The 26,679-nt window shown below is 56.4% G+C and overlaps 10 protein-coding genes and 1 non-coding gene across 11 annotated transcripts; 5 read left to right on the forward strand and 6 right to left on the reverse strand.

Annotated features, from left to right (window-relative positions):
• Positions 1-387: 387 nt before the first annotated feature.
• Positions 388-3,348, forward strand: TRAVEDRAFT_22663 (uncharacterized protein; the record flags this gene model as incomplete). The annotated part of the gene is made up of 13 exons (XM_008043518.1): positions 388-407; positions 463-512; positions 711-798; positions 999-1,175; positions 1,229-1,334; positions 1,396-1,564; positions 1,643-1,748; positions 1,980-2,071; positions 2,092-2,187; positions 2,409-2,513; positions 2,574-2,819; positions 2,878-3,212; positions 3,277-3,348. The coding sequence occupies 13 exons, from the start codon at positions 388-390 to the stop codon at positions 3,346-3,348; spliced, it is 1,662 nt and encodes a 553-aa protein (XP_008041709.1).
• Positions 3,349-3,454: 106 nt separating this feature from the next.
• TRAVEDRAFT_66328 (uncharacterized protein) lies at positions 3,455-4,452 on the reverse strand. The gene is made up of 4 exons (XM_008043983.1): positions 4,304-4,452; positions 3,961-4,241; positions 3,819-3,893; positions 3,455-3,751 (listed from the first exon to the last, which is right to left on the reverse strand). Exons 1-4 carry the CDS (start codon positions 4,392-4,394, stop codon positions 3,692-3,694), a joined length of 507 nt encoding a protein of 168 aa, XP_008042174.1. The 5' UTR covers positions 4,395-4,452; the 3' UTR covers positions 3,455-3,691.
• A 1,187-nt stretch (positions 4,453-5,639) lies between these two features.
• TRAVEDRAFT_60226 (high nitrogen upregulated cytochrome P450 monooxygenase 2) lies at positions 5,640-7,822 on the reverse strand (the record flags this gene model as incomplete). Its single annotated transcript, XM_008043984.1, has 10 exons — positions 5,640-6,027; positions 6,093-6,182; positions 6,235-6,479; positions 6,553-6,712; positions 6,765-6,839; positions 6,888-6,911; positions 6,971-7,196; positions 7,249-7,326; positions 7,382-7,712; positions 7,778-7,822. The coding sequence occupies 10 exons, from the start codon at positions 7,820-7,822 to the stop codon at positions 5,640-5,642; spliced, it is 1,662 nt and encodes a 553-aa protein (XP_008042175.1).
• Positions 7,823-9,547: 1,725 nt separating this feature from the next.
• TRAVEDRAFT_60227 (UROD/MetE-like protein) lies at positions 9,548-11,513 on the forward strand (the record flags this gene model as incomplete). Its single annotated transcript, XM_008043985.1, has 12 exons — positions 9,548-9,741; positions 9,793-9,851; positions 9,915-9,934; positions 10,098-10,169; positions 10,256-10,352; positions 10,411-10,479; positions 10,544-10,731; positions 10,791-10,874; positions 10,937-11,038; positions 11,107-11,204; positions 11,260-11,326; positions 11,384-11,513. The coding sequence occupies 12 exons, from the start codon at positions 9,548-9,550 to the stop codon at positions 11,444-11,446; spliced, it is 1,113 nt and encodes a 370-aa protein (XP_008042176.1). The 3' UTR covers positions 11,447-11,513.
• A 536-nt stretch (positions 11,514-12,049) lies between these two features.
• On the reverse strand, positions 12,050-12,133 carry TRAVEDRAFT_t172. Its single transcript has one exon. It is a non-coding gene; the product is annotated as a tRNA-Lys (tRNA).
• A 924-nt stretch (positions 12,134-13,057) lies between these two features.
• On the forward strand, positions 13,058-14,372 carry TRAVEDRAFT_50917 (uncharacterized protein; the record flags this gene model as incomplete). Its single annotated transcript, XM_008043749.1, has 8 exons — positions 13,058-13,225; positions 13,287-13,350; positions 13,413-13,489; positions 13,552-13,685; positions 13,744-13,862; positions 13,917-14,047; positions 14,117-14,182; positions 14,253-14,372. 8 exons carry the CDS (start codon positions 13,058-13,060, stop codon positions 14,370-14,372), a joined length of 879 nt encoding a protein of 292 aa, XP_008041940.1.
• A 924-nt stretch (positions 14,373-15,296) lies between these two features.
• Positions 15,297-16,390, forward strand: TRAVEDRAFT_50918 (uncharacterized protein; the record flags this gene model as incomplete). Its single annotated transcript, XM_008043750.1, has 7 exons — positions 15,297-15,458; positions 15,520-15,583; positions 15,642-15,718; positions 15,778-15,872; positions 15,926-16,094; positions 16,160-16,225; positions 16,286-16,390. The coding sequence occupies 7 exons, from the start codon at positions 15,297-15,299 to the stop codon at positions 16,388-16,390; spliced, it is 738 nt and encodes a 245-aa protein (XP_008041941.1).
• Positions 16,391-16,675: 285 nt separating this feature from the next.
• TRAVEDRAFT_130911 (FMN-linked oxidoreductase) lies at positions 16,676-18,141 on the reverse strand (the record flags this gene model as incomplete). Its single annotated transcript, XM_008043986.1, has 5 exons — positions 16,676-17,111; positions 17,168-17,452; positions 17,510-17,798; positions 17,865-17,931; positions 17,980-18,141. 5 exons carry the CDS (start codon positions 18,139-18,141, stop codon positions 16,676-16,678), a joined length of 1,239 nt encoding a protein of 412 aa, XP_008042177.1.
• Positions 18,142-18,797: 656 nt separating this feature from the next.
• TRAVEDRAFT_60228 (xylose isomerase-like protein) lies at positions 18,798-20,258 on the reverse strand (the record flags this gene model as incomplete). Its single annotated transcript, XM_008043987.1, has 7 exons — positions 18,798-18,914; positions 18,973-19,334; positions 19,400-19,485; positions 19,544-19,576; positions 19,628-19,758; positions 19,826-19,913; positions 19,981-20,258. The coding sequence occupies 7 exons, from the start codon at positions 20,256-20,258 to the stop codon at positions 18,798-18,800; spliced, it is 1,095 nt and encodes a 364-aa protein (XP_008042178.1).
• Positions 20,259-21,029: 771 nt separating this feature from the next.
• TRAVEDRAFT_60229 (uncharacterized protein) lies at positions 21,030-23,075 on the reverse strand. Its single transcript, XM_008043988.1, has 3 exons — positions 22,645-23,075; positions 22,085-22,242; positions 21,030-22,027 (listed from the first exon to the last, which is right to left on the reverse strand). Exon 3 carries the CDS (start codon positions 21,836-21,838, stop codon positions 21,278-21,280), a length of 561 nt encoding a protein of 186 aa, XP_008042179.1. The 5' UTR covers positions 21,839-22,027; positions 22,085-22,242; positions 22,645-23,075; the 3' UTR covers positions 21,030-21,277.
• A 912-nt stretch (positions 23,076-23,987) lies between these two features.
• On the forward strand, positions 23,988-26,175 carry TRAVEDRAFT_30806 (uncharacterized protein). Its single transcript, XM_008043591.1, has 3 exons — positions 23,988-25,355; positions 25,489-25,745; positions 25,800-26,175. The coding sequence occupies exons 1-2, from the start codon at positions 24,030-24,032 to the stop codon at positions 25,705-25,707; spliced, it is 1,545 nt and encodes a 514-aa protein (XP_008041782.1). The 5' UTR covers positions 23,988-24,029; the 3' UTR covers positions 25,708-25,745; positions 25,800-26,175.
• Positions 26,176-26,679: the final 504 nt, after the last annotated feature.

The following is a 26,679-nucleotide window of genomic DNA, read 5'->3' on the forward strand; positions in this document are numbered from 1 at the left end:
GCTGCTCAACATTGCCGGACAGATGAAGCTGTACTCGCCTGTCGAGCTTGTGCCACGACCATCACCCTGAGGGCGTTCATCTCTGCGCCGCAGGCTCGAGGCCATTCTAATAAGTAATACCTGTCGGAAGACCTGGCAAGTTGTGACTTCCATTGACTCTGCCACTGCACGGTCGTACAACCTCTGCGAACTTCAACATCTGCTATGAAGGCCATTCTTGCAATACTCGCGGTGGTTGCACATCGCACTTCTGCTCTTAGGCTCGGTATGTAAGACATTGAGCTCACGCTTCCTTGTTGATTTAACCTGTCCGACTTGGTTGGGTTTTTTTTTTGACAAAAGCACCCAGTGAACTGGCTAACCTGCCACTGGGCCACGTAAGACCCGATGGATGGCTGCGTACTAAAGTACGTATATCTGATATCATTGAATTATGGTACACTCTCACAACTACCTCACTAGCTCGCTGGAGGGCACGATAACTTCGGATGTGCCGAGGGATTTTACGAATAGTAAGTGTTCAGATAATCGAGATGGAGGGTGCCGCAAAGTGGACATCTTGCTGAAGTACCGTCAGTCTATCACATGCTCAGACTGAGTGGATAGCCCGTCCAATGGATCACTACACCATTGAAACAGGTTCGTGTCTCAGCAGGCTAGGAGCACAGCGTTTCAGTAGCTCATCGGTCCTTCCTCTCGTGGCGCAATAGCTGGAAGTCACTGGTTTGTGAGTAGCTTCACGGATTCTCGTATGCACGCAACCATCGACGAAGCATCGGACGATCAGAATGACATGGTGTCAGTCGCCGGAACTCTTGGGATTGCCACGCTACAATCCCAGACAGAGCAATACCTCGATTACTTCCTGGACACGCAGGGCTCCGACGGCTGGCTGGGCCCGGAAGTCAACACAATCCAACGTCGCCGACTCCTCTCCCCAAGGCACGGTTCCCTCCATTCGCGCTTGCTGCTAATTGGGCGCGCTGACGACACCGCAGATTTCCGTTCCTCCTGGGTGCGATGCGTATGGCTGATGCACAACCTGAGCGCGCCCCGCGCGTCGCGACAGTTCTGCACAGATTCGTAGGGCTCGTGAATAAGATGCTGCATGAAGGGGGCGTGTTGGACGACGATGCGCGTGCACACGCAGGCGACCTTCTCAGAGCCATCGCATGGTACGTCCTCGTTCTTATGGTCGCGCCCCTGATCTTCTGGTCCGATCGTGTAGGCTGTACAGATTCCATCCAAATGGCCAGGAAAATGTTCTCGCAGAGACAACGCGCATGCTCGAGCGGCAGACAGAGGATTTGCTCACGCAGGTTTTCAGAAAGGATGTATGCATCTCCCGCGCCATTGGTCATTTGTATTCGGCTAATGTTTGAACTTGGGATCCAGTACTTCCCCAGTTTGCATATGCTGCTCGACCCCTGGCTGCATCTCTCCGACTTCATCGTCGAGTTCGACTATGATGGGTCTGATCCTGGAATCGAATGGCACAGCATGAACACGATCAAGACGCTTGTGACCTTGGCTGCCAGATATGGCCTCAGTGGGGATATATCAGGTGAGAATGGCATTGACATGCAAACAAAGTCGAGAGATTATTCTGACCACTGTCGGGCTTTTATTCGTGAACGGGAAGACCGTGAGGCGATTGGAGAAGCGTGGAAGACACTTATGAAGCACCAGGGACACCCATCAGGCACATACACGCCCGAGGTAGCGGGCTTCAACGGTTACGATCGGAGGTACGATTGATATCTTGAAGCTTCTTGCTGTCGGCGGAACGCTCGCTCATAATCACAACTTCCACAGAGTTCATTCCGTCACGGTAGGCTCCGAGTTCACACGATCTCAGTCTTAAGGCGAGGCTTTGATACGTATAGGGACATGTAGGAATCAATGCGCTCGTGAGTTCAATTTTACACTGCCCCTAATCGACGTGTGCTGAATGCAACTTGCTTTTGTGTCTAAAATAGTGTCTTATACTTGTACCAAGTCACCAGCGATCCGCAGTACGCAGATCACGCAGAGCGTATATTTTACAACGCGTTTTGGGTTAGCAGCCAAAGTGAGTTACTTGCAATATAGATGGAATATCGTCCACCGCTAACATCAGGAGCAGACGGGTGGTCAAGAATGTGGAGTACGAGTTTCTGCAGAGAGTCATATCCCGTCAACGGGTGGGTACACACATGTCATTCACGGCAATTTTGCTAGAGGGAGTCATCGCGATATCTTTGCTCACGGCAGAGAAATTCCCTTTCCTTAGACCTTATGACGACCCTTTGCAAGACGATCCGATCGTAAATGAATACAACAGGCGAGTGTTTTGACCACCATGGCACAGCGTCGTCTCATACCGCCTTGCATCACCCACAGGTGTTACATCCATATGTACCCTGAAGGATGGCCGGACTTCATTTCCAATGCCTTCATGACGACACCAGATCGTGCGGCCCTCATTCACGTGTACCCAGGCCCCTTCACTGCCAACACCACGCTTGCTGGAGGTAAGGTTTCTTCAGGAGCGCCTGTCGACAGCCCAGTGGTGATACACGATACATCTACAGGAAACAAGGTCACCGTCGCCGTAAACACGACCTACCCATTCAGCTCGGACACCCTGTCGACGACGATCATTGCAGAGAAGGACTTCACGTACTACATACGCATCCCTGACTGGTCAAATGATGCAGATATATCGGTCAACGAGGGCGGCTTCCTCCCCTGCGCACCGACAAATGGAATGCACGCCATCCGCATCGCATCTGGGACGACCAACATAGTCATCAACCTCCACGCGCCGATTCGCACAGGTGCGTTACTCTCATCTCCTAGAACTCTCCCGATCTCACCAACACCCGTATCACACAGAATCGCGCTCCTTGGGGCGCACAACAGTCCGCCGAGGACCGCTGCTTTACGTCTACGACGAGCGAGCCTACACGCTTCTGGAGTTCAACGAGTATTATTGGACCCACCACGCATCGCCACGCTACGCCATCGACCCGTCCACTTTGCGCACGAGCACTTCGAATATCCGCGCCAAATGGTCCGTGGACACCCCTCCGATGCGCACGATCACTGTCGCTGCGTGTGTGGCGGGATGGAAGGTCTGGCCGCCCGAGCCAGATAGGGATTCGCATACCGAGCCGGAGAAGGCGGTGTGCATCTCCGCGCCGACGAATGTGACGCTGACGGCATATGCGGTGAGCGATCATCTAGCAGCAAGTGTCCATTTCGTGCAGCGCTGATTCACGTGCGAGGGTATAGGGGAGTGGTCTGGACTATCGGGTCGATCTCGACTTCCCGACATTCACGCTGTCGCACATTTCATTGCATTGATAGCCAGGAGGCTAGGAGCACCGAGCCCCTGCCATGCCCCAGCCGCAACAGTTTACCAATGCTGTACCTGCAGACCCCCGGGCTAGACTCGATAGCATATGCAATGGCGATTCGTACAACGTGACGTCTAGTCTCGAGATCATCAGGGAGACAGCTTGACAGGGGAGACATAGGACAGCATGCAACAAAGACACAGCAGGATCGACGAGAGAAAGCTCCAAGTTACATGTACAGGAAAGCCCGACTCAAGGGTGTGTTCGTGGCAGGATCAGAATGCCTACTATATTTCCTAAGCTTTCGCATGATCACCACCAGCGAGCATCCGAGCTCGCTCTCTCCAAAGTCAACCCACACGCGCACCAGCTTCCGCATATGCGGGGCGAGCGACGTCCACAGCCTCCTGCTTAAGACATCATGAGCACCGAATAGAGAGCGGACGTGCAAGACGCATATAGATACGTAGGACTCACATTGGCTCCGGAATCGCCCTTGAGAGACTTGAGCGCTGCGGCGTACCGACCCGGTCCATCGAACTCCGTCACGAGCTGCACGGAACAGTAGAACGGGTGAGCTCCAAACAATGCGAGGCGACAACTAGACAGCATAGCTCACGTCGCCGGCAGCCTCCTTGAACACGCCGAACAGCGGCTTCTGCCCACCGTCGATCTCGCACAATTTATACTTTATATTCGAAAATGTGTCCCCGTCGACGCCATCGATATCCACGCAGTGCTGCATGACAGCGTCGGCTCCCTGTATGGCACATTCGGCCTGGCATCTGTCGAGGACCGCGTTGCAGGCCAGGGCGACCACAGGGGTTGCGATGCCGGCAGTGACTGCGCCGAACACCATCCCAGCGGCGCTGTAGCACCCGGCGGCGGCGGCCTTGCAGCCTGGGCCGGTCGCGGTTGAGCACATTGAGCAGGTGTGCTTCGTGGTGTGCGACGCTGCTCACCTGTCTGGCAGACGCCGTCCGTGAGGGGGCCTGCGTGCACGGACGAGACGGCGGCAATAGCGAGGGACGCCAGAATAGTGGATAGCTTCATCGTGTTCGGTAGACGAGCTCTGGGTGTTTTCGAGTTGCTTTTGTTGAGAAAATACCGGGTTATATGGTGAGGGTAAGGGTGGCAAGACGTTGGGAGTTTGGCGCTGGGCTCCCGATTTTATATGGGTTGGTGGGCACGGTTGGAAGGCGAGGCGAGGCATATAAGGTTCATTCAATCTTGTGCGATGTGCCTCTTGTGCATGCCCTGCCGAGGCCCGTGACGAGAAGGCGCGATCGAACCTGCTCCTCCGAATGAGGATCCGAGGGTACTGTTTGGGCTGCTATGTATATATAGGTATATCTCGGGTGCATGTGGTAGCTCAAATGCACGTATTGCACGGCCTCCAACTCGCATGTCTTGCGAAGGAAAGTTGGGACTCGAACGTCAGCCGTATTGGAATCGATGGGGTCCCCATTGCTACTGGACTGACCTGTCTTGGGCTCGGATCGTGAGATTCCTCTTGAAATTCCCATCCTATGCATATATAAGAGGATCAGGTTTGGTTTGACGATTGGCCTAGGTGCCGCCGCATGACATGGCATGAGAGAGGAAGAGTTCGCATATTAGCGCTCGTCGGCGTCATGCCCGAAGGTTCCGGGGTCGGGCGCGTCGGCATGCCGCGCATCCTTTCACACCTCGCGCGATTTCACGACCCCCACTGTGCACACAGATGCATGCCCCGCGGGACGCCCCATAGTCCGCCGCGGTCCGCTGCTCTTGGCCTACGACGCCATCGTGCACACTCGCCCCGACGAGCAGTACAGCAGCCTCAACAACGACCTGCGCTACGCCATCGACCCGGCCACGCTGCGCGCGAGCGACGTCCGCGCGTGGTGGATGTTCGGGACGCCTGCTATGCGGCGACTCTTGCTGTCGCGGCGTGCCCGGTGGAGTCGAGGAATCGGTGGGATAGGTTTGATTCGGAGGCGCTTGTGCTTGAGCCCGGGAGGGCGGTGTGCGTTGGGGCGGTGAGGAACCTCACGCTGACTGCGTATGCGGTGAGTGCCAGTATAGTGTCAAGGAGGATGAGAGGGTACTGATTTGTGTTTGCGGCGATGTAGGGGAGACTGGAGTGCTTTTTACGACCAGGTGGAACTCGAGTTCCCGACGTTCACGCTCGCGAACACCTTTACCTTATTCTCAGGCTAGCAGTGTAGCTATTCGGTCTCTCAGCTCGGGATACCTAACGGTGTACAATAATTTTGCTACGATACGACCCTATGAAGAGCCTCTCTCGCATCGCACTCAGAACCGAGGTACCAGCGTCACCGGCACAGGTGGACGTGTTGTCACAAAGAAGTCCTTCAGCCCCTCTCCATACGTCCGCGGGTCCCAGCCATCCCTCAGATGCAGCCGGAACTTCTGCAGCACTGCGCACACGACGACGCGCATCTCGAGCATCGCGAGGTTCTTGCCCACGCAGTTCATCGGGCCGTACGAGAACGGCACGAACGCGGCCTCGTTGTGCACGAACGTCGCCTCGTCGATGTTGGAGGAGAAGGAGAAGGACAGGCGCCCGGAGGCAAGGAGCCAGCGCTCGGGCCAGAAGACGTCTGTCTTGGGGAAGAAGTGGCGAGCGTCGTGGTAGGCGGAGAGCTGGTGGTACCATGCGGATGTGCCTGGTGGGAGGAATCTAGAGAAGGCGACGCGAGCGGCTTCAGATACAAGGGGTCCCATACGCGAACGCGGGGGACGTACATGGAGCCGAGGGTTACGCCATTGCTGTCGTGGGGCACGCATCGCTGCACGCCACCTGGGACAGTCGGATACACGCGTAGCGCCTCATTTCTGGACGACGTTATCAGAGGTAGTCCGCTGAGGCGACGCTGAATGGGCTTACATGACGGCGGTGAGGTAGTACATCTCACGATGGTGCTCCGTGTTATATGGATCTTGGCCGGGAGGATAAAAGCGGTCAATCTCCTCTTCCAGACGTTTGTACGCTTCAGGATGGGTCGCAAGGCAGAAGAAGATGCTTGTGAGCGTGATTGAGACGGTGTCTGATCCCGCCACGATTGCGACAACACCCTCGTTAACGATCAATTTGAGAGGTGGGGGCTGCGTTTCCGGTTCGTCTTCGTTGTTCTAGCGTGTTCATAGATGAATTGTTAATATGTCAAACAAAATCTGGGGCGTAGCCGGGTATGTGAGGGCGCACCAAATAATGAAAAAGATCCCTGCGCTGAGCGCCGCGCTGTATTCTCCCTACGGTCAGGCTCTGACAATGTGCGAGCACCTTTTGGAGGTCAGCTGTGAGAGCGGGGATGCGAGCGAGGTAGGGGCCTAGCCACGGGACATGGCCCACGAATGTGCCTGGCCTGAGAAATTGTCAGGCTCATGGCAAAGCATAGTGCGGCTATAGATACGCACGGCAGTCCGTTCTCCAGCATTTCCCAGAAGTTGTTCAAGTCGCCATCGCGCAAGAGCTCGGAACCTCCCCCAAACCTGATGGTAAACAATCAGTGCAGGCATTTTTGATCGTCTTTCACTTACGCCATGTCACACATGAAATCGTAACTGATTGAACACGTTGCACGTCGGTCAGTCGTTCGAAGTTGAAACGGAATGTTGCGCACCTGAAATAATTAATCCATTTGCCGATGTCGACTTCGCCCTGCTGAGACTGCAGAGCTTGTACAAGCTGCAGCGTCCGTGAAGCTACCATAGGTTTATATTCCTTTATGGCTGGGCCGCTGAAGGCACGCGCCCAAGGTCTCCGTCGCCTGAGGTGCTCGACTGTGTCCGTGATGCCCAGCATAGGCATATCCCCCGGCTTCCGTACAAGTAACTTTCCGTAGTACACTGGATAGTGTCGTGTCAAATCCTAGCAACGTCGGCGCAACGAGAGACTCACTTGGCCCATGGGGTAAACCGGTCGGCCCCAGCATCGCGTGCACAACGGACGGGTCCTTTACGGAAACTTCATTCGGCCCTACAACGTACACGTTGAGTTTCAAAGAGACGGGTTAAAGAACACACGGACGCACCAATCCTGACGACGTCCCCGTATCGATCGTGCAAGCTCTTGATGTAATTGTGTTGCTGCCCAGTGAAGCTGACGGAGGCCATCCAGAATTTTGTCAACCTGCATCCAAAAGGGCCCGGGTATATCGCAAGCGGGTGAAGGGGAGAAGCTCTGTAGACCAATGTGGAGATGATCAGGCTCGCTAGATAGGTGCCAGCGGAGACGTATGTCGCTCTCAGGAGCGGCAAGCTTGGAGAAAGCAGCGCAGTGCCCAAAAATATCGGGCCACATAAAAGAGATATGTGGTAGGCAATATCAAACGTCTCATGTCGTTTGAAAAGCTGGTGCGCAACCTGTGCCGAACAATAGAGTGAGTCCGTTGGATTTCCCGTGACAGTAGGCAGCGGCGGTAGCTTACCAGGCCCATGAAGACGATCGGAGCCAGGGCAGTTCCTGCAGACATCCTGTCAAGCGTGTTCTGTAGATCTGGAAAGGTGATGGTTCATGCGCAGGGTGTAAATTTGGCTGCGCGAACGTGAGTAAATATCTTATAGACTCCGTTCGCAGACGCTCACGCCGTAAGGCACGGCGATCGATCGATGATTTCGGTGCCATTATGACCAGCATACATTCCTTAAGCCTGGTAACCGACGGATGGCCAATTACAAGCACGCATTTGTTGCGCAGGTGGCCCACATCGCCGCTCTTGCGCCCGAGAGCTGCCAGAATTGAGTGAACTTCCATCCAAGAGTGTGAACTACTGTCTCCGAGTGTTTGGGAGCCACGCCGCCTGTTTCACGAACGGTGAAGGCAGGCGTGGCACCGGTGCGTTAGGAAAACACCGGCCACTGAGGATGCCCGGCAATGATATCTCTGTGCCTTTTGAGTTTGTGGTGCCGGTCGTATCTGCCAACCATGAGATCAGCTTATAGTAGTTTCGAGGAAATTCTAGTAGCATGTGCAGTTCAATTTGAAAGTGATAGGATGAATCGGGCCCTGCATCCATAGCCGAACATCACCGGAGATGTTGTGTTGAAATCCTAGGACGATGTGGGGCCGACGCACCAAGCTCTTAAATTTTTGCATCTGTTGACGCCAAGTAGCTGAGGTTGCTTCGTTATACGGAGCAGAGTATAAATCATAGTTTTCTTGCTCGTCTTGTGCGCAGTGTCGTGGGACGAGGGTAACAAAAGAGGTCCAAGAGATTTGGACTCGGAGGAAGAGTGAGAGGAATGATGCGACGCGCCGGCAGATTCCGAAGTACGCCTACGCCGGATGGGCGCTTACATGACTTGCCTCTTGCCAACCACCGTTCCCTTCTAGTCCCTGAGCTCTGACAATTCACTCGACCTACTGTTCAATGAGTATTTCATTGCATTGGTACGACTTTTGTGCCAATTATCAACACGCACCAGGTCCTCTGCAAAGGCACATGAGACTTGATAGTGCAGATAAGTACATATAGGGCTCTCTCGATTTGCCAATGTCAGGCCTGTTACGGGTATGGTACTGACACGCATTTGTCATCTATAACATTTGTGAGTCCTCAATACGCTTACGAGGCTCCCATAAGTTAACCACTCTCAGTTTAGTATGTCCTATTAGCCGATACACGTCAGGGCACGAAAAAGCTCCGAACTGGGTGTCAGTTTCTAGCTGAGGTGGCCTCAAAGAACCTGTGCATCCTTGCGTATCCCGTCCCGAACGACACATCTTATCGTCTAATCTAAGTTGCCGGATGACCCGCTGCTCGGTGATTTTCTGCCTCGCCCCCACGCTCGGACCTGTGACATCCGCCATGGGACCCCTCGGCGCGGCGACCGACTCCGGCTCTTCTCCATCCTGCAGCTTGTCTTCCGTGCTCGCGTCTATTTACCGGATACCTGCACGGCGCGCATGATCGCATCCATGCATGATCTTCATCGCATCCTATTCAGCAGATACTGCCACAGCGCCACTATCTGCACCGCGCCGCCGCAGACGCCCCTTGTGACCCGCTTTACAGTCCGCGCGATGAGACGGGCACTCCACCGGCCTTCTAAGCCACACACAGCCTGCGCGTTTTGGGCTCCTTTGACGGCGCGCCGGTATGACCTGATGTACGTCGTCACGGCTGTATTATTGTGCTGGTGCGTAGTATATATACTGCCCTCGGAGGCATGCCAGTGCCGGACTCACCGCCTCTGACATGTTTGTCTCCCGTGCAGAACACGTAGGTTCTCTGAAGCGACCTGACGTTCTTTTGCAGAAGCGATCTGACTTTCAAGCCGGGAAATGCACCACTGAAGAGCTCAAGGCGGTCGAAGATGAGAGCATCGTTGAGGCCGTACGCATCCAGTTGAACTTGGGTCTCGATACCATCACCGATGGCGAATATCGACGGTACGCTCTTGGACATTCAACTTCAGGGTCGTCGCTCACGAGCCATCGCAGTACCATGTTTTACGATGGCTTGTTCGACTGCCTGGACGGATTCAACGTGATCAACGACCGTGGGCCTTTACTCGATGCAACTGACGATATCACGCAGAATCTAACTATTCTCTGCCCTGCAGCGCCGCAGCATCTTTTTCAGGTATAGTGACGCCTCCATTCGTCTAGCAGCAAGACAAAATGATTCACTCGATGCCTTCGACAGACCTTCAACTTCGTCCGTTACATGCCAACCACCCGAATCTGCGTAGTGCGTGCCCCGGTCATCCCGCCTCGGATCATCCGTTAATTCCGCTCCGTTGCAGAAGAAGCTAGAGCGGACGAAACCCCTGTACGGCGAAGCGTTCGACTTCCTCAAGAAGCTCGCGGGTCCTGAGGTATGCTTATCCGGGAGGACGTCATGCGACCACCCTTTTTGTCTCCGCAGGCACGCCACTAACCGCTCTCACCGTCGCCGCGATAGAACCTACAGAAGCTCAAATTGACCTTGGGCGCCCCGGAATGGTACCACTTCCGCCACGGCAAGTACACGTACGAATCGACCGCGTACGCGAATGACGGTGAGCCGAGACCTTTCCGAGGCCTTCGGAGCGGCGTTGACGGTCTTCTTACGCGCAGATGACTACTTCGCGGACCTTATTAAGATATATCGGGACGAGTTCCGGGACCTGTATTCAAGGGGCTGCCGTGAGTGACGCTGCCGGTTTCTTGCTCGGGAATCTTAGCGACTCTGCTACTCGTCGCTTTCTAGGGCACATTCAGATAGATGATCCGATTTTGGTGTCGTTCTGCGACGAGAAGCTCCGGCAACTTATGCTCAAAGAAGCAGTCGATCCTGAGGCACTTCTCGACACGTACATCCGCGTCCTAAACGGGTGTATCGCCGAAAAGCCTTCGGACTTGCTCGTCAGTGTTCACATATGCAGGGGGAACGTAAGGGTGCGTCCGGCGTCGCCTATGTTTAGATGTTCCGTCTCAACGCGCTAATTCTCTCGCAGCCCGACCGCCAACCATTCATTTGGGGTCCATACAATCGCATTGCGAAGAAGCTATTCAATGATCTCAAGTTCGAGCAGTACTACGTACGTCTGCATCATGTGCGTGCGATGGGTGGCGGCAGTGATTTGATAGGCCAACCGTTTAGCTGGAGTACGACACCGAACGGGCAGGAACCTTCGAGCCCCTCCAGTATCTCCCTAGAAACAAACACGTTGTCCTCGGCCTGGTATCGACGAAGTCCCCGGAGGTACGCGCTTTCCCGGAACATGATAAGATATGCAGAAGCTGACGCCCCAATCGCCCGCTCAAACGCAGCTCGAAGATCCGGTCGTCCTCCGCGGGCGTATCATGGACGCCGCCGAGGTGATAGCACGCGGGGAAGTGCCGCGCTCCGTGGAAGAGGCCCTCGATCAGTATGTGAAAATCCGGCACGGGCGCGTTTCGTTCAAGCTCTGACTTGCGCACTAGACTCTCCATAAGCACGCAATGCGGCTTCGCGTCACACGCTCCCGGATTTGCGGCGGTGACTTACGAGGTATGCTCGCTTCCCTGGTACTTTCCAATGAGCGACGTGCTGAGTCCTCGCGTTCAGGACATGGTGAAGAAGTTGACGCTCGTTCGAGACGTGGCGCGCACGGTTTGGGGTGCAACGTAAACATTGGTCACGCAGGTGTACATTATGTCCGCCATTTCACGTACTACGAAAGGAAGCTCTGTAAAGGTGCGGCAACTTGGAAACACCCCTCCCCATTTGGCTATCAGTGTGCAAATCCTTTAGCGAAGTCTCCGTCCATCCGCTGTCGTACGGTTTCCCACACAGTGAACACCGACCCCCGTCTTATTCGGGGGATTCACGCCGGCCCTCAACCTTCCGCAATATTTCCCCAGCCATGGGTACGCCAGCTTCGATCAGAATGACTGGTGACTGCGTTTCTAACCGGTCAGCGTCTGGTAACCCTATGCACTCTGGCGGCTGCGACTTGGGTATCAAATGCTTCAGAAGAGGCACGTATCTCCAACGATGTGCTACCAGTAAGGCTGGTGGTGGGTATGGTCCTAAAGAGAATGTTATCACGGGCCTTTCGTGTGGCGGCTCGGCCATCTCATGGAACGCGCTACACGTTGCTTGTGCCGATGCATGATCATGATAGATTTGGACGATACGCACAATTCTAAGAGGTATGGAGTAATGCGTATGAACGCTTCTCAGTACTTGACATATGTCGATCTTGACCCTAACGGAGCAAAACAAAACACTAGCCCACCGCGAGGGTCGAACTCGCAGCCTTCAGATCACCCGCTAGTAAGAGTCTGACGCTCTATCCGATTGAGCTAGGCGGGCGATACTGACATAATTCTTCGGACCTGCATAATCTGCGCTTTATTTCCCACTTTGTTCTACTCCCCGGCAATCGCTTTCTCCGTCTTTCTCTTTCAACGACCACCATCAAGCTGGTCACGATGGGGCGTTCGTACTCTGCTCTCCCTCTCTTCTCTGCACCAGTTCAAATGGACCTCGTTAACGCCCATTAAGTACACGACGGGCACATTTTTAGGAACGGCGGCGTCCACCTGCAGCTGCTTGTACCCACTTCCTCGCCGCGAGTCCTCTCACCAAATTCATAGTCTTCAAATACTTCAAGTTTACAATCGCAGCACGACTTGGAGTCTACGGAGCTCCCATTACTGCGAATGAACGTTCGTCGCTATTCATGGCAGTATAGTTATGTGTTCTTGAGCAGCTGAATGACACCGTTTATAGTATGTCCCAGGTTATGCCTGTCGTTGCGCCTCTCTTTTGGCAAGATCGTCGCTGGATGATAGAATTGTGGCAAATAGGGTGCGGGGGCTATGAAAGACGACTTTCATATATATACGCGTATAAGGTTGCCTTGAGGAATCCTCGTGCCCGGCCACCCTCTGCCTCCCACTACGACAGTGAACCCGAGTATCGCTGAATCCTGAGACTCTCCCCCGCATATCGCAGCAGTGTAGTGACTCTCCCTGAGGTGTCGTTGCGTACTGTGCGCCAAGTCGCCAGACTGCCAGTGCCACCGTCCACCGCCCTGAACTGCAGTAGCTACTTCGTTGAATCGATCCTCAAGCCTCGACTGCTTAGCTCATCTACGACAACCCTCAGCTCTCCTTCTCATATACCTCATCACTCTGAACGCTCTGGTGGTCAGCAAATGAGTCCTCAGTATGTAGCCTTTCGTTCAAATGCTTACTGTGCGGGAGCCCATCCTCCACCACTAGTCCCGCCACAATGGCAATGATCAATGCAGAATCCTTCTCGTCTTGCTCAGCAAACTTACGGCAGCTCATACAACACACAAGTATCTCAGAGCCAGCCTTCCGCGAAGTGGGCCACCAAATATACGACCACTTCGAACAATCGCCCGAGCTCCCTTCGCAATGGGCCCGGTGTGTCGCCGTAAGTCCTCCTCCTCAGCCGTATTCCACGACTCCTGTCTGATGTGCTATTGTTTATGTAGGCCTACACAGGTATTGCGGACGATTCGCACACTGCCGCTACGAAACTTTCCGCGGTCATCGACAGTAAGCGCCACATGACGCGTCCCTGATACATCCCCATACTCTAGCTCATCCCATGCTTTCAGTGTATACCATGCTTCAACCCGCATTCGCCAAAGCACAGCCTGGGGACGTTATCCACGAACTAACGACTTTCAAGAAGGTAAGGGCGGTCGGGACTTGTAGGTCGCCCGAACTTACACAGACTCACCCCGAATACTTTAGGCATTATCTGCTATTGACAGTGATAGCTTTGCGTCCAAGCTGGACGCCCTTAGCGGCGATATCGGGAACTTCTTGCGCCTCCCGGAGTTAGCGCACTTGGTGCAGCCACCGACTGGAGTGCCGGCACCCAACAGGTTCGCCTCGCCTCGCATCTGGGTCACAGTTAGTTGACAGATAGTTAAAATTGTATAGTTCGCTGCCTGGGTGGCTCGAAATTGCTTCGGCCACGCTGCAGTCAGCTACACGCCGCGTGGCGGAGTATGCAGACTGGCTAACGCTAGGCATGATCACATGGCTGGGCCGCGTTCTCAGTACGTCTTTGGGAGGTCAGAAAGAATCCACCGCAGCAACTGTGGCAGCGTCAGTCGGCGGAGGAAGTGTCTTCGACGAAGGCCCCGATTCCCAGCAGAAGGTGGTTGCGAACATACAGTACCTCCTGCACGAGGTCAAGGCACAGAAGTCGCTGTATGGCGTCATCAAACAAATTGAAGGCGAGGTGAGCCACACATCTGCCAATGTCATCCCGAGTGCACCTCGGAGCTGAGAGCTCATCTGTTGTGCCCAGCTCATCGCCGAGTTTGATCGGTACTCGGCAGCGCTCGAGCCTTTCCAGGGCAAGCGTGCAACCACAGTAAGCCTTACGCGCCCGTACTCGCGTCCTGCGCGGTGACCATGTATGAAGTGTTGACGCTGTTTTATAGGAGAACACCGACGCCGCCGGACGCGTGCATGCGGACGTCGCTGCACATGCAGCCGAATGGAAGAAACTCTCCCATATGCTTCTCAACGAGTACGCCAAAACCACTGGCAAACGTTCCTGAGCAGTACACAGTGTCTGGATTCCGCTCTGCTATGAATTGGCCTGGCCTATGTACTTGGTGAGTGTCGTGCCCTTTCACACACATCATACCCGGCATCCGTCTTACTCGGAGAGTCCACGTCGGCCTCGACATTCCCCGGATATCGTTCTTCAAGTTGTTGCTGATCCATCTGCGTCAGACGGGAAGCCGTTCTGGGATTCGTCTGCTAACTGGTCAGTTTCTCGCAATATGCAAGACCACACTTGTATCTATGATCTCGACTATGTACGTGCGAAAGTGTTCAGCAGCACGTACAATGAGGGAATTTGGCGACATCAGAGGAAACGCGCATCTCCGAGGATGCGGTGCGATGAGGGTGACCCTGGGTGGGGATGGCAAGCCAAGATGGCACTTCATACTGGAGCTGCTCTTCAATGTCGACGCGGTGGCTAGAGCTCTGCAGATCCCCTTCCAGGCCCATATCGCGGCGAAGCTCAAGAAGATCGTCACGGGGTGCCTAACCCACGATGCTTGCATATCTATGTATGTAATGGCAGAGTCGCCGCCTGTCGTGAGGCATCGTCCCCTCGTCCTGCCACAACAGTGAATCCGCATATCCCTAAGAGTCTCTTCAACGTACCACCATTGGGCCGCGGTGGTTTCAACCCCTGGACTACGACGTCAAAACTTCCAGCGTCTTCTTGAAACTTTATTCACATTAACGTTCAACGAGCTGCCGCCGGTGCTACGGTTCGACCAGTGTCGCGGTGCTTCAATCACACCCGGCCTCAAGGCCTCACCCTCAAGCTCAAGCCGGGCCTTCGCAGGTGCTATTGTAGATCTCGGAGCAGCCTAGTACTCGACAGGTAAGTTCTCATCATTGGAGACCCGCAGCCCTCATGCACCTCTCTACTACCGCACAGGTGCCCGTCAGTATCCGCTGCAATGCCTCAACAAAACTCTTTTTCGAGCTACTCAGACACTTTACGGAACCTCAAACAGCGCGCAAGCACCTCAGAGACGTCCTTCCGCTCCGTTGGCCACCAGATATACAACCACTTCGACCAAGTTCCCGAGCTCGAGTCGCAATGGGCTCGGCGTGTCGCCGTAAATCCTTACCCCCACGGAGAACCAAGGACATATAGCTCACGCCCAACAATATATGCAGACATACGCGGCTATTGTCGACGATTCCCAGACTGCCGCCACCAGACTCTCTGCTGTCATCGATAGTGAGCGCCGCAAAAATACCCCGTGTATATCCCCACAGCCCCACCTCGTATGCTCCAGTGTACACCCTTCTACAACCCGCGTTCGCCAAAGCGCAGCCTGGCGACGTTATACACGAACTGGGGACGTTCAGAAAGGTACGCCGCTCGGGACTCGGGTTACAAAAACATCCGATCTGATCACCCCGTACCTCTAGACACTCTCCGCCACCGATGACAGTTACGCGTCCCGGCTGGACACCCTCGGTGGAGAGATCGACCTATTTTTACACCACACGGAGATAGTGCGCCTGTATGCAAACAGATCTCGTTGCACAAAACCACATCTCTGATCTTTACCCGCAGGGTGCCTGCACTGACCACAGGGAACGCACTCCCGCCCACCGGCGGACAAAACGTCTTCAACGAAAACACGAACTCTCGGCAGGGGGTAATCGCGAACATACAGTACCTCCTACACGAGATCCAGGAGCAAAAGCCGCTGTTCGGGGTCATCAGACAGATTGCAAACGAGGTGGGCTAGGTCTGCCGCGCAGCTCGCACCACGGAAATGAGAGCTCATGTGTTCGATACTAACAGCTCATCTCCGAGTTTGATCGGTACTCCGCAGGCCTCGAACCTTTCAATGGCAAACCTTCAACCACAGTAAGCCTTGCGCGTCTCTACGCGCGTCTTATAGATGAGGTGCTTACGCTCTCGATGCAGGAGAACGCCGACGCCGCTCGTCTCGTACATGCGGACATCGCCGCGCGTGGGACAGAATGGAGAGAACTCGCCCAAGTGCTCAGCAGGGAGTACGCCAGGCGTTAGCGCACGGTGTCGTTATTACATTCGTCAGAAACATTTCCTTGACCGCCCTGCTTCCCGACGTGTTGCCAATCGTTGCCGGCTGTCGACGTGATGTTGGAACATTTGTATCCGCGAGGTACCAGAACCTAAAGTGTGCCCCCGTGGGCGTGATATATATGTTCCGCAAATATGATCCTTGGAGGCGGCCCCATTCGATTCTATCATCTGTATTAAGCACTCTAGGCATACAGCGCGTTCACCCGTCCTCTAGTATGTGAAGGCCAGTATGAAGGCGATCGTTCGCCACTACTTCTTCCAGCGCCAGATACTCCCCCGCCCATTAAACACCCAGTCGGTCTGGTTCGGGATCTTGACCTCCACCCCTAGCTCCTCCGCGAACGTCTCGACCGCAGCCGGGTTCTTCAAGAACACCGTACCTGCGAGGATGACGTCCGCCTGGCCCTTGTCTAGCACCTCCTGCGCGACCGTGCCCGTCTTGATCCCGCCAACCGCGCCCACCAGCACGCGGTCGCCGACGGCCTTCTTAATGGCCTCCGCGAGGTGCGCTTGATACGCGGGCGCGACGAATTCGATCTTCTGCCGCGAGTCAAGTCCACCGGAGGAGACGTCGATGAGGTCGACGCCATGCGCCGCGACGAGCTCGGAGAGGCGGATCGTGTCCTCGAGGCGCCATGATGGCTCATTGGGGAGGACCTGTTCCAGCCAGTCGGTCGCCGAGGGCCTACGTATCCCGCAAGTAAGCTTCAGCGCCACGACGCACAGGAAAGAATGACGCACCTCAGAAAGAGCGGGACAGAGTCCGGGATGTTCTTGCGGATCGAGTCCACCACCTCAACCGAGAGCCGCGCGCGGTTCTCAAAGCTCCCGCCATACTCGTCCGTGCGTTTGTTTGTCACCGGGCTCAAGAACTGGTGCAGCAGGAAACCATGCGCGGCGTGAATCTCGATCACGTCGACCCCCGCATCGACCGCCCTCTTCGCCGCGGCGCCCCACTTTGCGACGATCTCCTGGATCTCTGCATTCGTGAGCTCCTTCGGCGGATGTGGCTCCGCCGCCGCCCGCCTCGCCTTAAGCACCTCGTCTATCGGAGACGGCTTCTTCCGCGGACCCTCGACGTACTCGAGTGGGGAGGGCGCAACGAGGTCGTCCTGGAATCCGCCCAGGGCGTTCGGGATGGGGACGTAGCTCGCCTGCCACGGCGGCGCGAGGGAGCCCTTGCGCCCGCCGTGGGCGAGCTGGACGCCGATCTTCTGGCCCTGGCTGTGCGCGAACTCGACGAGCGCGCGGAGGGGTGCGACTTGGTCGTCGGACCACAGGCCGACGTCGTGTACCGTTACGCGGCCCTCTGGGGAGATGGCGGTCGCCTCGAGGATGGTGAGCCCCGGTCCGTGCAGTATGATCCCGCCCACTAGTCAAATGGACGTCGATCAACGACTGAGCGGATGCAATTGTGTAAGAGGCTAGAGCGACGCACCTAGTGCAGTATGGAATGGGGTGACGGCACCCTCGCTGCTTCCAGAGGATAGGGCCATAGGTGCTACCTGTTGCACTTGTTAGTTCGCTAGTCGCTCAGCGCGGATAGTACGCACAAAGAGCCTGTTCTGGAAATCAACCCCGCGGATCTTGAGGGGCTGGAAGAGCGATGGAATTGGTTGGCTATCCTTGGACGGTGCGGCTGTGCCAGCGGGCGGGACCTGCTTCGGGGTGAAGTAGGAAGTGTTGGGAGCCGCTTCTGTTAGAAATTCCGCCATGGTTGTCTACGGGGTGTCAAGGAATGGTGAGCTCTGCAAACTACCTCGCAACTCTATATAGCGTGCACCTCCCCGCTCGACTTCGAGCTTATTCAGCAAAATTGAACCTTGGGGCGGTTATGTTGGCGAGCGTGCTGACTGATATCCCGGATGGCAAAGACGGTATGATGGGCATGTACCAGAGGTGAGCCTGGATTTCGCGACGCTCTACGTGAAACGGGTAACACTTCACCGTAGATAGAACCCCGCACCGTTGTGAGAGACGCCCAGGTATGCGAACGCTAAGATTGGTCAAGGCTGACATCGCGAGAACTGTGAGTCTTAGTGACTAGTAATAGTGAGTGAGCGCGGAATGCTTGGTCACGCGCTCTACCTGATCTTCGCTGGTCCGCTGATTGAGGTGATCAGCGAGGCCTGTCCATCCGTAAGCTCAGACGGAGCGCGCAACTATAGCAAAAGCTACTCACCAGTTGTCGAATTGGGCCCCATCTGCACTTGCGGCGCCCAAGCTCCTTCCACCGCCCGAACGCGGAGTCGGACCCGCGCGGAGGCAGGGTGTGCACACAACATACACGAATGCGCCTTACATGATGATCACCAATAGACCCCGGGTTGAGATTCGTACATTTGCATTGATGGAAGCAGCATCTAGCTGGTTAGTATCCACGCTCCTGAAGATGTCTCGCGAGCAACCAATGGCAGTTTATCGCCGCCTCCGTCCATTTTGTCGGAATGTCGCCGTCCTTCCTCGACATATCCTCCTCATAGAACACCTAGATCAATCGTTCTGTCAGCATCTACTTTAACGACCGATGACACGCATATACTCGCCTCATACGACCACGGACCGCGCCAGCCAGTCCTCAGCACTGCCTCACAAACATCAATAACGGGAAGGTAGCCACCCCAGGTCTTCCCGCCTCCCCGTGGGCAGACGGTGTCCATGTTGGGGAGCGGGCGCCATGCGTTGGACCACGCATACAGCGGACTGATACCCTGCTCCTCCGCGCTCTTCTCCAACGCCTCGGGCGTGACCCTGCGCGAACCGTCGGAAATCTGGAGGTAGAAGATCTTCTCCGGCGGTAGAGTGATAGCGAGCGCCTTTAGAGAGGAAGCGAGGTGCAGAATTGCGGAGCCCTCGGGTGAATGTTGGAGGAGCCCGTTGGCAACCGTTGGGTCAGCATAAGCGCGTGCTGTGGGGTAGGGCAGGAGGTCAGAACAAAGGTGGAGACGAGTGATCTTCTGACGAATCGCGTACCGCATATCTGGAACGTGTCCAGACAGAGGCCGAAGTTTGGCCTGTCGACGCGCTTGCAGACCTCCCAGGTGTGCTCCCATGTGTTCCTATAGTGTCCAAACATTGAGCGTCATGTGCGGAGCAGGGCGCTGGAGGCCAACGCACACATGAACGCCCCAAGCCCACATCTCATATGCGCTGGAGCTTTTCAGTGATCCTATTGCCATGTTACGAAAGATTGACACATACATGCGGATTGGTGGGTCTTGGGCGGCTGCTTCGTCCGCGAGCTGTCTCAAGTCGCGCGCGATGACATCATATTCACTGCTTGTCGATGGGTCGGGAGTAGAGCCCATTTGCAGTAATTGGCAGTTCAAAGCCTACTTATCATGAGTTTAGCATCCACGCGTGTATTTGTTAAAGCAGAGGTGCGGCTCTGTGTCGGACCTTGAGAACTCTGAACCATGCGGCGGCCCGCTCGAATCCAATCGCCCGTTTTTGCGCGTCTTCGTATCCCTCAAATTGCGAGAACCTGCTAAGAGCAATAAATGTTCGCAATGAAAAACATCTTGCAAATGATCCGTTGATTAAGCGGAACTTACGGATGCACCGCCAATATTGAGAGCCCGAGCTCTTTACAAAGCTCGCTAACTTTCCCGGCCGCCTGGAGGAGCTTGTCGAGGTCGCCGTTGCCGTGATCATCCAACTTCCGGTACCCGGAGAACTCCTGCTCCGCGTAAGCCTCGAGGTCGGGAAAGCCGAGTTCAGCCTGACTGAATCCTGCAGCCGCGATAGCACGGAGCTTGATCGGAAGGGTGTGTGAGGGGTGCATGCCCGCAGAGTCCGTCGAGTACGCGAGCGAGGTGGTTATATGCGACATTTCCGTTATGAGATGGTGGTGGTATGAGTAGAAGAGAGACAATCTTGCATTCGGGGACGAGTGGCGGGTTACCGCTAGCGCCCGGGATACGCGGGCGATGACGTCACATGCTATTGAACATCCGGCGCTTCCATGATACAAGCAGCGGGCAAGTCTGGTAGCAAGTATATAGTATATCGATAAGTAGTGTGCTAGAAAAGACTTCTTTCTCTCTTATAGCCACCACTACATGTTACAGTACATCGACAATGTGCACTAACGTCGGTTGACGCGTAATTTGTCGACTCAGATCCTGATAATCACTAATATTGTGACTAACATATTCGCAGAGGAAAGGCGAGCTTATGGTACGTGTGGACTGGGGTACTTGGGGTATCTAGTGAATTCAACCGCATGTGCAGTCTGACTGCGCAATATAGCATATATCAAATCGCCGTACTACACATGGCTGCGGGCAGACCACAATGCAGTCATCTCGATCGCGCTATCTGGTAGTATCTGGTGTGAACGCTTCGCGGAAGCAAATTCGGCTCCCCCGCCAATCCCCCATACCCCACATCGACCGGCCCCTCGATCTCGAGGCGAAGGATACGCTCCATCGTGGGGCACGAGCGCAACGCTAGTGGTCACGGAGTACTGCTAAACTGAACTGGGGTATCTTTGTGCGTTATGTCAAAGATTAGACGGGTTCGCGATCGAGGGGTCGTCGTGCGCGGCAAACGGTAGTTACCCATCCCGCCGACTACGGAGGCAAACCACGACGCGGTGCTTATGTATTGATCGGGCCCGTCCGAGGCTGTTGTTCATAGACGTCAACGCCGTCAACATCCCGGTCGCTGGTACATCTTCGCGGCAACTGCGCCTCCACTACCACTCTCGCGCCATATCCCACGTCGACGCCAAACTGGAAGAACCAGCGCCCCCTCGATCGCAAGGCGGAGGATCAACAGTGGCGCGCGCGAGTAGAACCAGTGACGCACCGAGTTACGAAGCCTTCGACCTCGTGAGCAATGCAAAAGTCAAACGAGCTTCGTCGGAGGGCCCCAAATCGGCCGTCCATGGGCATACCATCGTGGTCGTCCAGTTGCTTTGCGGGTGTTTGGCCGTCGATACCGTAAGGACGGCCCTGACCGGCTTCCCCGCCGAGAGAGACCGCAGGAGTCGCCGGAGTTATGACAGATGACCGCCTGGGGTGGTGTGACTTCGCTGTGTCGGCGACAAGACGAACGTCTGACCAGCGGGCGAAGCGTCAACGCGCGCGCTCGGGCTGGTGGCTGATAGACCGCGGTGATGTTCTTTTGGAAGGCGCCCAGTGCGAAGGCCGACCCCGCTCGGGAGAAGGGGGGGCTGGAGATACGAGAGCGCCTGCTGTGACGAGAGACCCCAGCAGACGGAACAGCCCACGAGAGTTCACTGCGGTCCTGGAGGGGGCCGTCCACAGCGCGGGATCCAGAGACGACGAGTGGGCACGGGGAATAGAGTTTAGACCCGTCGGGAGATGGAACACGCGGTAGGCGAACTGTGGACGGGCTGGCGGTAGCCGCATGTTGCGAACGCGACTTATGAAGAGTTCTCGACATACCGCGCTCGGCGAGTGGTCATTACCGCCAGGAAGTCAGGGCTTTGCAATGACTCGGCAAGGCAGAAGGCGATAGGGAAGAGTGCCGTTGGAGCCGTCGCGAAGCCTCGTTCGAAGACTGACAAAGTTGGGCGGCCGAGTGACTAAGACGGCGCAAGAGGTTACGCTCGGGCCCTTTCGCTAAGAAAACCTTAACATCGCATAAGTGTTTAGCAAAACGCCGTATATGCTAGGAACAAAAACTAACCCAAAACCACGCCGTCTGCTACGTAAAGGAACACGCGCACCGCAGCCCGTAGCATTGCCTTCTCGCGTGTAAGGAAACTTTCGATCCGGCGTCCTTCCTCTTCCTATGAGGCATCGTGGCGGTCCTACTTGATAGTCTCGCAGCTACCGGCCTGCTAACTGAATCGAGAAGATCAGTGGCCCGCCGCTGTGGGAGTGACAGCTGCGCGACCGAGCCCAGGAGATGAAGGCCGCGCGCGACGCGGCGTCAGGCCCTCCGTCATCGCCCGAACTATGCCTCACAGGACGGACAATGAGAAGCACGCGTCATCACATGCTGCGCCGTGTGAGCAGGCGCGCCCTCTGCGGAAGGAGCTGCTCGTAATGAGCTGCTCGGCCCACCGCATCTGCAGCAGCTATGGCATTCCCGAAGCCACTCTGCAGCAGTACCCGCACTCAGGGCAGCGACAGGTGGGCCCGACGGCATGAAGATCCGACCCCGCCACCAGGGGATGATGCCAGGGCCACGCGGAGGGCTGGCATCCGCCGCGTTGTGATTAGATGGACTGAACGATAACTCACCCAGAGGTCATTCCCGCCAGGGCCAGCCAACGATCGCCACGGGTCCTCGCGCTGTCGCGCGGTGGCCAGGGCGCATGAGAGGACGCCACGGCGAGTGCGAATGACAGAACACGAGGTCGGCAGACCCTCTGTCGGAAGCGGCTGTCGCCCTCCCTACCTGCGCAGGCCGGCGTGGCCTGAAAGCAAGTTGGACAGCCGCGCGAGCGTTCGCATCCTCGGCCCAGCGTCGATAACCACCGCCGTCTAAATGAAAACCTGCAGGTGATGTGAGCGTGATGTCCCCTCCAACGGACGTCTTCGGCAAATTTGTGGGTGTCCTGGGGAAAGCAGTGGCGGATGCTGAGTGCTGTCATCGCGCCATCGCAGGCCCGTAGTTGACAGTGCGGAGAGAGGTACCCGCGACCGCGGTGGCGGGTGTGATTGACTGCTGCTGAGGGTGTCGAGCGGTGTGTACAGCGTTACCTGGGAAAGCGGCCGAGGAACCATGGGCAGAGCTGGACCGGTCATGCGATACCCAATTCTCCGATCATGAGAAACCCGAACGCCGAGAAGCGTTGGTACGGCGTCTCGACTGCAGAGACGTCCTGCGGCGATTGGGTCTACGGCAGTGCTGCTGCCTCAGGGGAATCGGATCGCGGAGCGGGCCCGGCGTTCTCACTTGCCCAGTTTGCATATAGCTCTCCTTGGGCCGCCGAGCATCCACATATCCTAGAAGCGCAGCAATGCGTACTGCACAGAGACGGAACAAGCATAGCGGGATAGAGCTGACTCAATGGACGGTTTCAGGATGGTCTGCGGGAACAAAGGTGCAAGATGAGGAGGAAGAGACGATGGCGGACGGCTTGAAGCGGCGCTGGTGCGGCGCTTCAAATGTGGCGGCCAACTGCGCCGCTGGCGGGCCCGCTGCGCGCGTCCAACATCTTCGAGCGCGTTCGCCATGATCCATGATCTTCTCCGCCCGCACGACAACGAATGAGAGGTATGCCATAACATATTCTGCGGGTCGAGCTCTGCTCACAAGCTTCACAGACAAGCTGCAGAGGCTGCGGCTGGATACGAGCCTGACCTGGACTGATCGAGATAATCTGAGCGTTCAAGACCACGCCTCGCCTCGAACACGTTCCTGGGACGATAACCTTGGACGGGCAATAGCGGCGAATTCCACCGGATTCATTTAGCATACCGAAATCTGTTCGTGTGGGAAATCGTTGATGACCTCAGAAATCGCCGCTCCAGGTGGCTGCATGAGCCCCCCGTGCCACTCGTCTGAGCCTCTCGCCTGGGAGGTATAAGTATCTTTGTCGTCCCCAGCGCTCCTGCTCTTTTGTTCGAACGGCCCTCCTGCTTACATTTCTTACCTGTCCCTCTTTGTTCTCTGGCCCAACATGACCGAGTACGCCACTGACCCCGAGGCTATCCATGAGTTCCTCACGGCGCGCGACCGCACGAACAACTGGGTCAGTGTTCACTCACAGGGCATCCACTTCGCCGCCCCCTCCTCCCCGCCGTCTACGATTAGCGATGACCCAGACGCGCCAAGCTACGGCCCGAGCGAGTCGGACTCCGCCAGCACACACTCGCTGCCCCCGCGCATGGTGCTACGGTATCCCGATGGTCGACCAGACGTACCCATCTCGTCCGATGGCGCACCCTCACCAACAAGTAGTAGGCGGGATTACAAGTACGGACCACAGTCTTCGTCTCACCACTCGCGATCTCGATCCGGATCTCAGGCCCCCCCGCCTGCGCATCCTGCGGATATCCCTCCTCCCGCTCGCTACGCCCAGACGCTCTCGTACGCCACTGGTTCAAGATATGCACCATCGGCACACCCCCACATAACGCCACCACGGTCACCGGAGAGCATCCGAGTTCTGCCGTCGCGGCAGGCCGAGGATTCCCATTCCCCCATTCGCGTGCAGGCGTCTAACACATCACATCGTTCTCGTGGCCCTGCAGCGCAGGCTATCTTCCAACCTCAGGGCCACCCAACCTCAATTCACCCGAGCACCCACAACGATAGATACCCTCCCCTCGCAGATCCCCTTCATACGTCCAACCGTAGCGTCATCGCACCCACGCCGCAGCACCCGTCTGCGTCGGCCCAGACCACATCGTATGCTGCTGCCCCTGGAGGGATCGCGCAGTCACATTCCCAACCGGCTTCTGCATCGTATACCAGCGGTTCGCGGTTCTACGAGCATGCGGGGACTGCATCGAGGGTACAATCACAACTTCCATACACGTACGCGCCCCCTGCGATTGTCTACGCGCCGTCCTCCCGCCACCGGGGCCCAAATTATAACCCCCCCGCAATCGTGTATTCCCCCTCTTCACATGGTCACCATCGCCGCGCACCTGCGCCAGGAATAGCGTACAGCCGTTCCGATCCCCTACCTCACCCGACTCAGTATTCGCCACAAGCGCATGCCGGCGGCACCCCCTTCCCCTCTGCGCACGGCTCGTCGTCGCATCAGTCGCAATCTCTCTCTCATCGGCGTTCGGACTCGCGCGAGGATGGTCGTGCGAGGAGCCGCGCGTCGAGCGCCGTGCGCGGCCGCCCTCCTGCGCGCGACATGGCCTACTCTCAGCCCGCGCGCGCCCGTACCCGATCCCCAACACCTTCTCTGAGCGAGAGCGATACCGCGAGCGACACCTCTGGCAGCACGTACTACGTCCTTCCCTCCCCAGGCCAAAAGGTCCAGATCGTGGTGAGTTTCATTTCGGACCGATCGTGCGCTGGGCAAGGGGCACTGCGCGATCGCACCGATCGCACGATTCCTCGTGTCTTTCATATCCTTGACAGATGTGCGGAGATGAGCCGTACTCACCGTCCGTGCGCAGGTGCCGAATTCTTCGTCCGTGTACACGACGCCTGGGCACAAGTCCCCACGCTCGCCGTCAAGCGCGAACAGCCTGAAAAAGCCGTTCTTCCAGCGACTATTCAGCCGCGGCTCTGGCTCGGTGGACTCTCGCGGATCCAGCAGCCAGGGTAAGCGGTTGAGTCGTAGGCATACCGTTGGTGGTACTCATCTGCACCCAAGCCCAAGCCCGGGGCGGTAGAGTGTTTGGGTCGTGGAGATAGGCGTCGTCACCGCGCGGTACGCCGTCCTGCCTCGTTTCCGTGGGGCGCGGTCGCTGATGCATTTCCGCAGATGAGATCCCGTTGTACCACTTAGAACGCCCTTCGCGACAGAAGGGCGAGTCCGATACCTCTGCGCCCTGCTCTTCGCACCGCACAATCCTCTCCAGCATGCCCATTCTCACTCTCACTAGCCCCGTCTCCGTCGCACGCTCTTTACGCTCTGACTCTCTGCCGCATCCTCCCACCTGCCACATCACCTGCCTCTCCTTGACGCGCACGCTCACGCTCTCCGGTCCTGGGACTTTGCCGCATCAGCCCTCCCACTCTCACATCTCTGCTCGCATGTACGTTGTTACGCATGTACGCTGTCTGCCCTGTACGATTACGCACCTGTTACATACGATAGCTTAGAGAATTGACGTCTGTTCGTAATAGCTGCTCACACCCCCTCTACTCCTCTTGGCGTCTGAGGTAAACACGGCATGGATCAGGCAGCGTCTGGAGGCGGATATCCGATGGTCCGCGTTTCGGATGTTATACTCTGCTGCCGCTCGACGGCGGGAGTACGCGTACGTCCCAGTGAGCGCTCTTCTACTGTACTTTGGCGGCTGACAGTCCCGGACTCCTCCCTTCTCCCGCGCGGTCGGCATTCCGTCCAATAGCTTGCGGGATTGTACAGCCATTGCATACCCTGGGTTGATGCGAGCGCGCGCGGAGTGGTACAAGTATCCCGCCTGTGCATGCCATACATATAGGCGTCTAGCGTATCGCCGAAGTAGTTCAAGGCCCCATCTCCGCCTGCCACAGGCGGCCATCTGTCATAACTTCGATGACGCTTGCGATATCTATGCGGTGAACTTGGGACCGAGCATTAGTGCGTCTTTTCAATTGTGGCCACCAGGCACCGGGTGTTCCTAGCTAGTACCCCATCCCAGAGTTACATTTACTAT

This window comes from Trametes versicolor (genome assembly GCF_000271585.1).
Source record: "Trametes versicolor FP-101664 SS1 unplaced genomic scaffold TRAVEscaffold_10, whole genome shotgun sequence".
NCBI lineage: Eukaryota > Fungi > Basidiomycota > Agaricomycetes > Polyporales > Polyporaceae > Trametes > Trametes versicolor.

Excerpts from the sequence above, each read along its gene's own strand:
- TRAVEDRAFT_66328 (XM_008043983.1), bottom strand. The coding sequence starts at position 4,394 with ATGAAGCTATCCACTATTCTGGCGTCCCTCGCTATTGCCGCCGTCTCG. Across the intron at positions 4,242-4,303 it reads GGACGGCGTCTGCCAGACAG|GCTGCAAGGCCGCCGCCGCC; the intron begins GTGAGCAGCGTC and ends CGACCGGCCCAG. Across the intron at positions 3,752-3,818 it reads AGGGCGATTCCGGAGCCAAT|CAGGAGGCTGTGGACGTCGC; the intron begins GTGAGTCCTACG and ends TGATGTCTTAAG.
- TRAVEDRAFT_60229 (XM_008043988.1), bottom strand. The coding sequence starts at position 21,838 with ATGTCGAGAACTCTTCATAAGTCGCGTTCGCAACATGCGGCTACCGCC.
- TRAVEDRAFT_30806 (XM_008043591.1), top strand. The coding sequence starts at position 24,030 with ATGACCGAGTACGCCACTGACCCCGAGGCTATCCATGAGTTCCTCACG. Across the intron at positions 25,356-25,488 it reads GCCAAAAGGTCCAGATCGTG|GTGCCGAATTCTTCGTCCGT; the intron begins GTGAGTTTCATT and ends GTCCGTGCGCAG.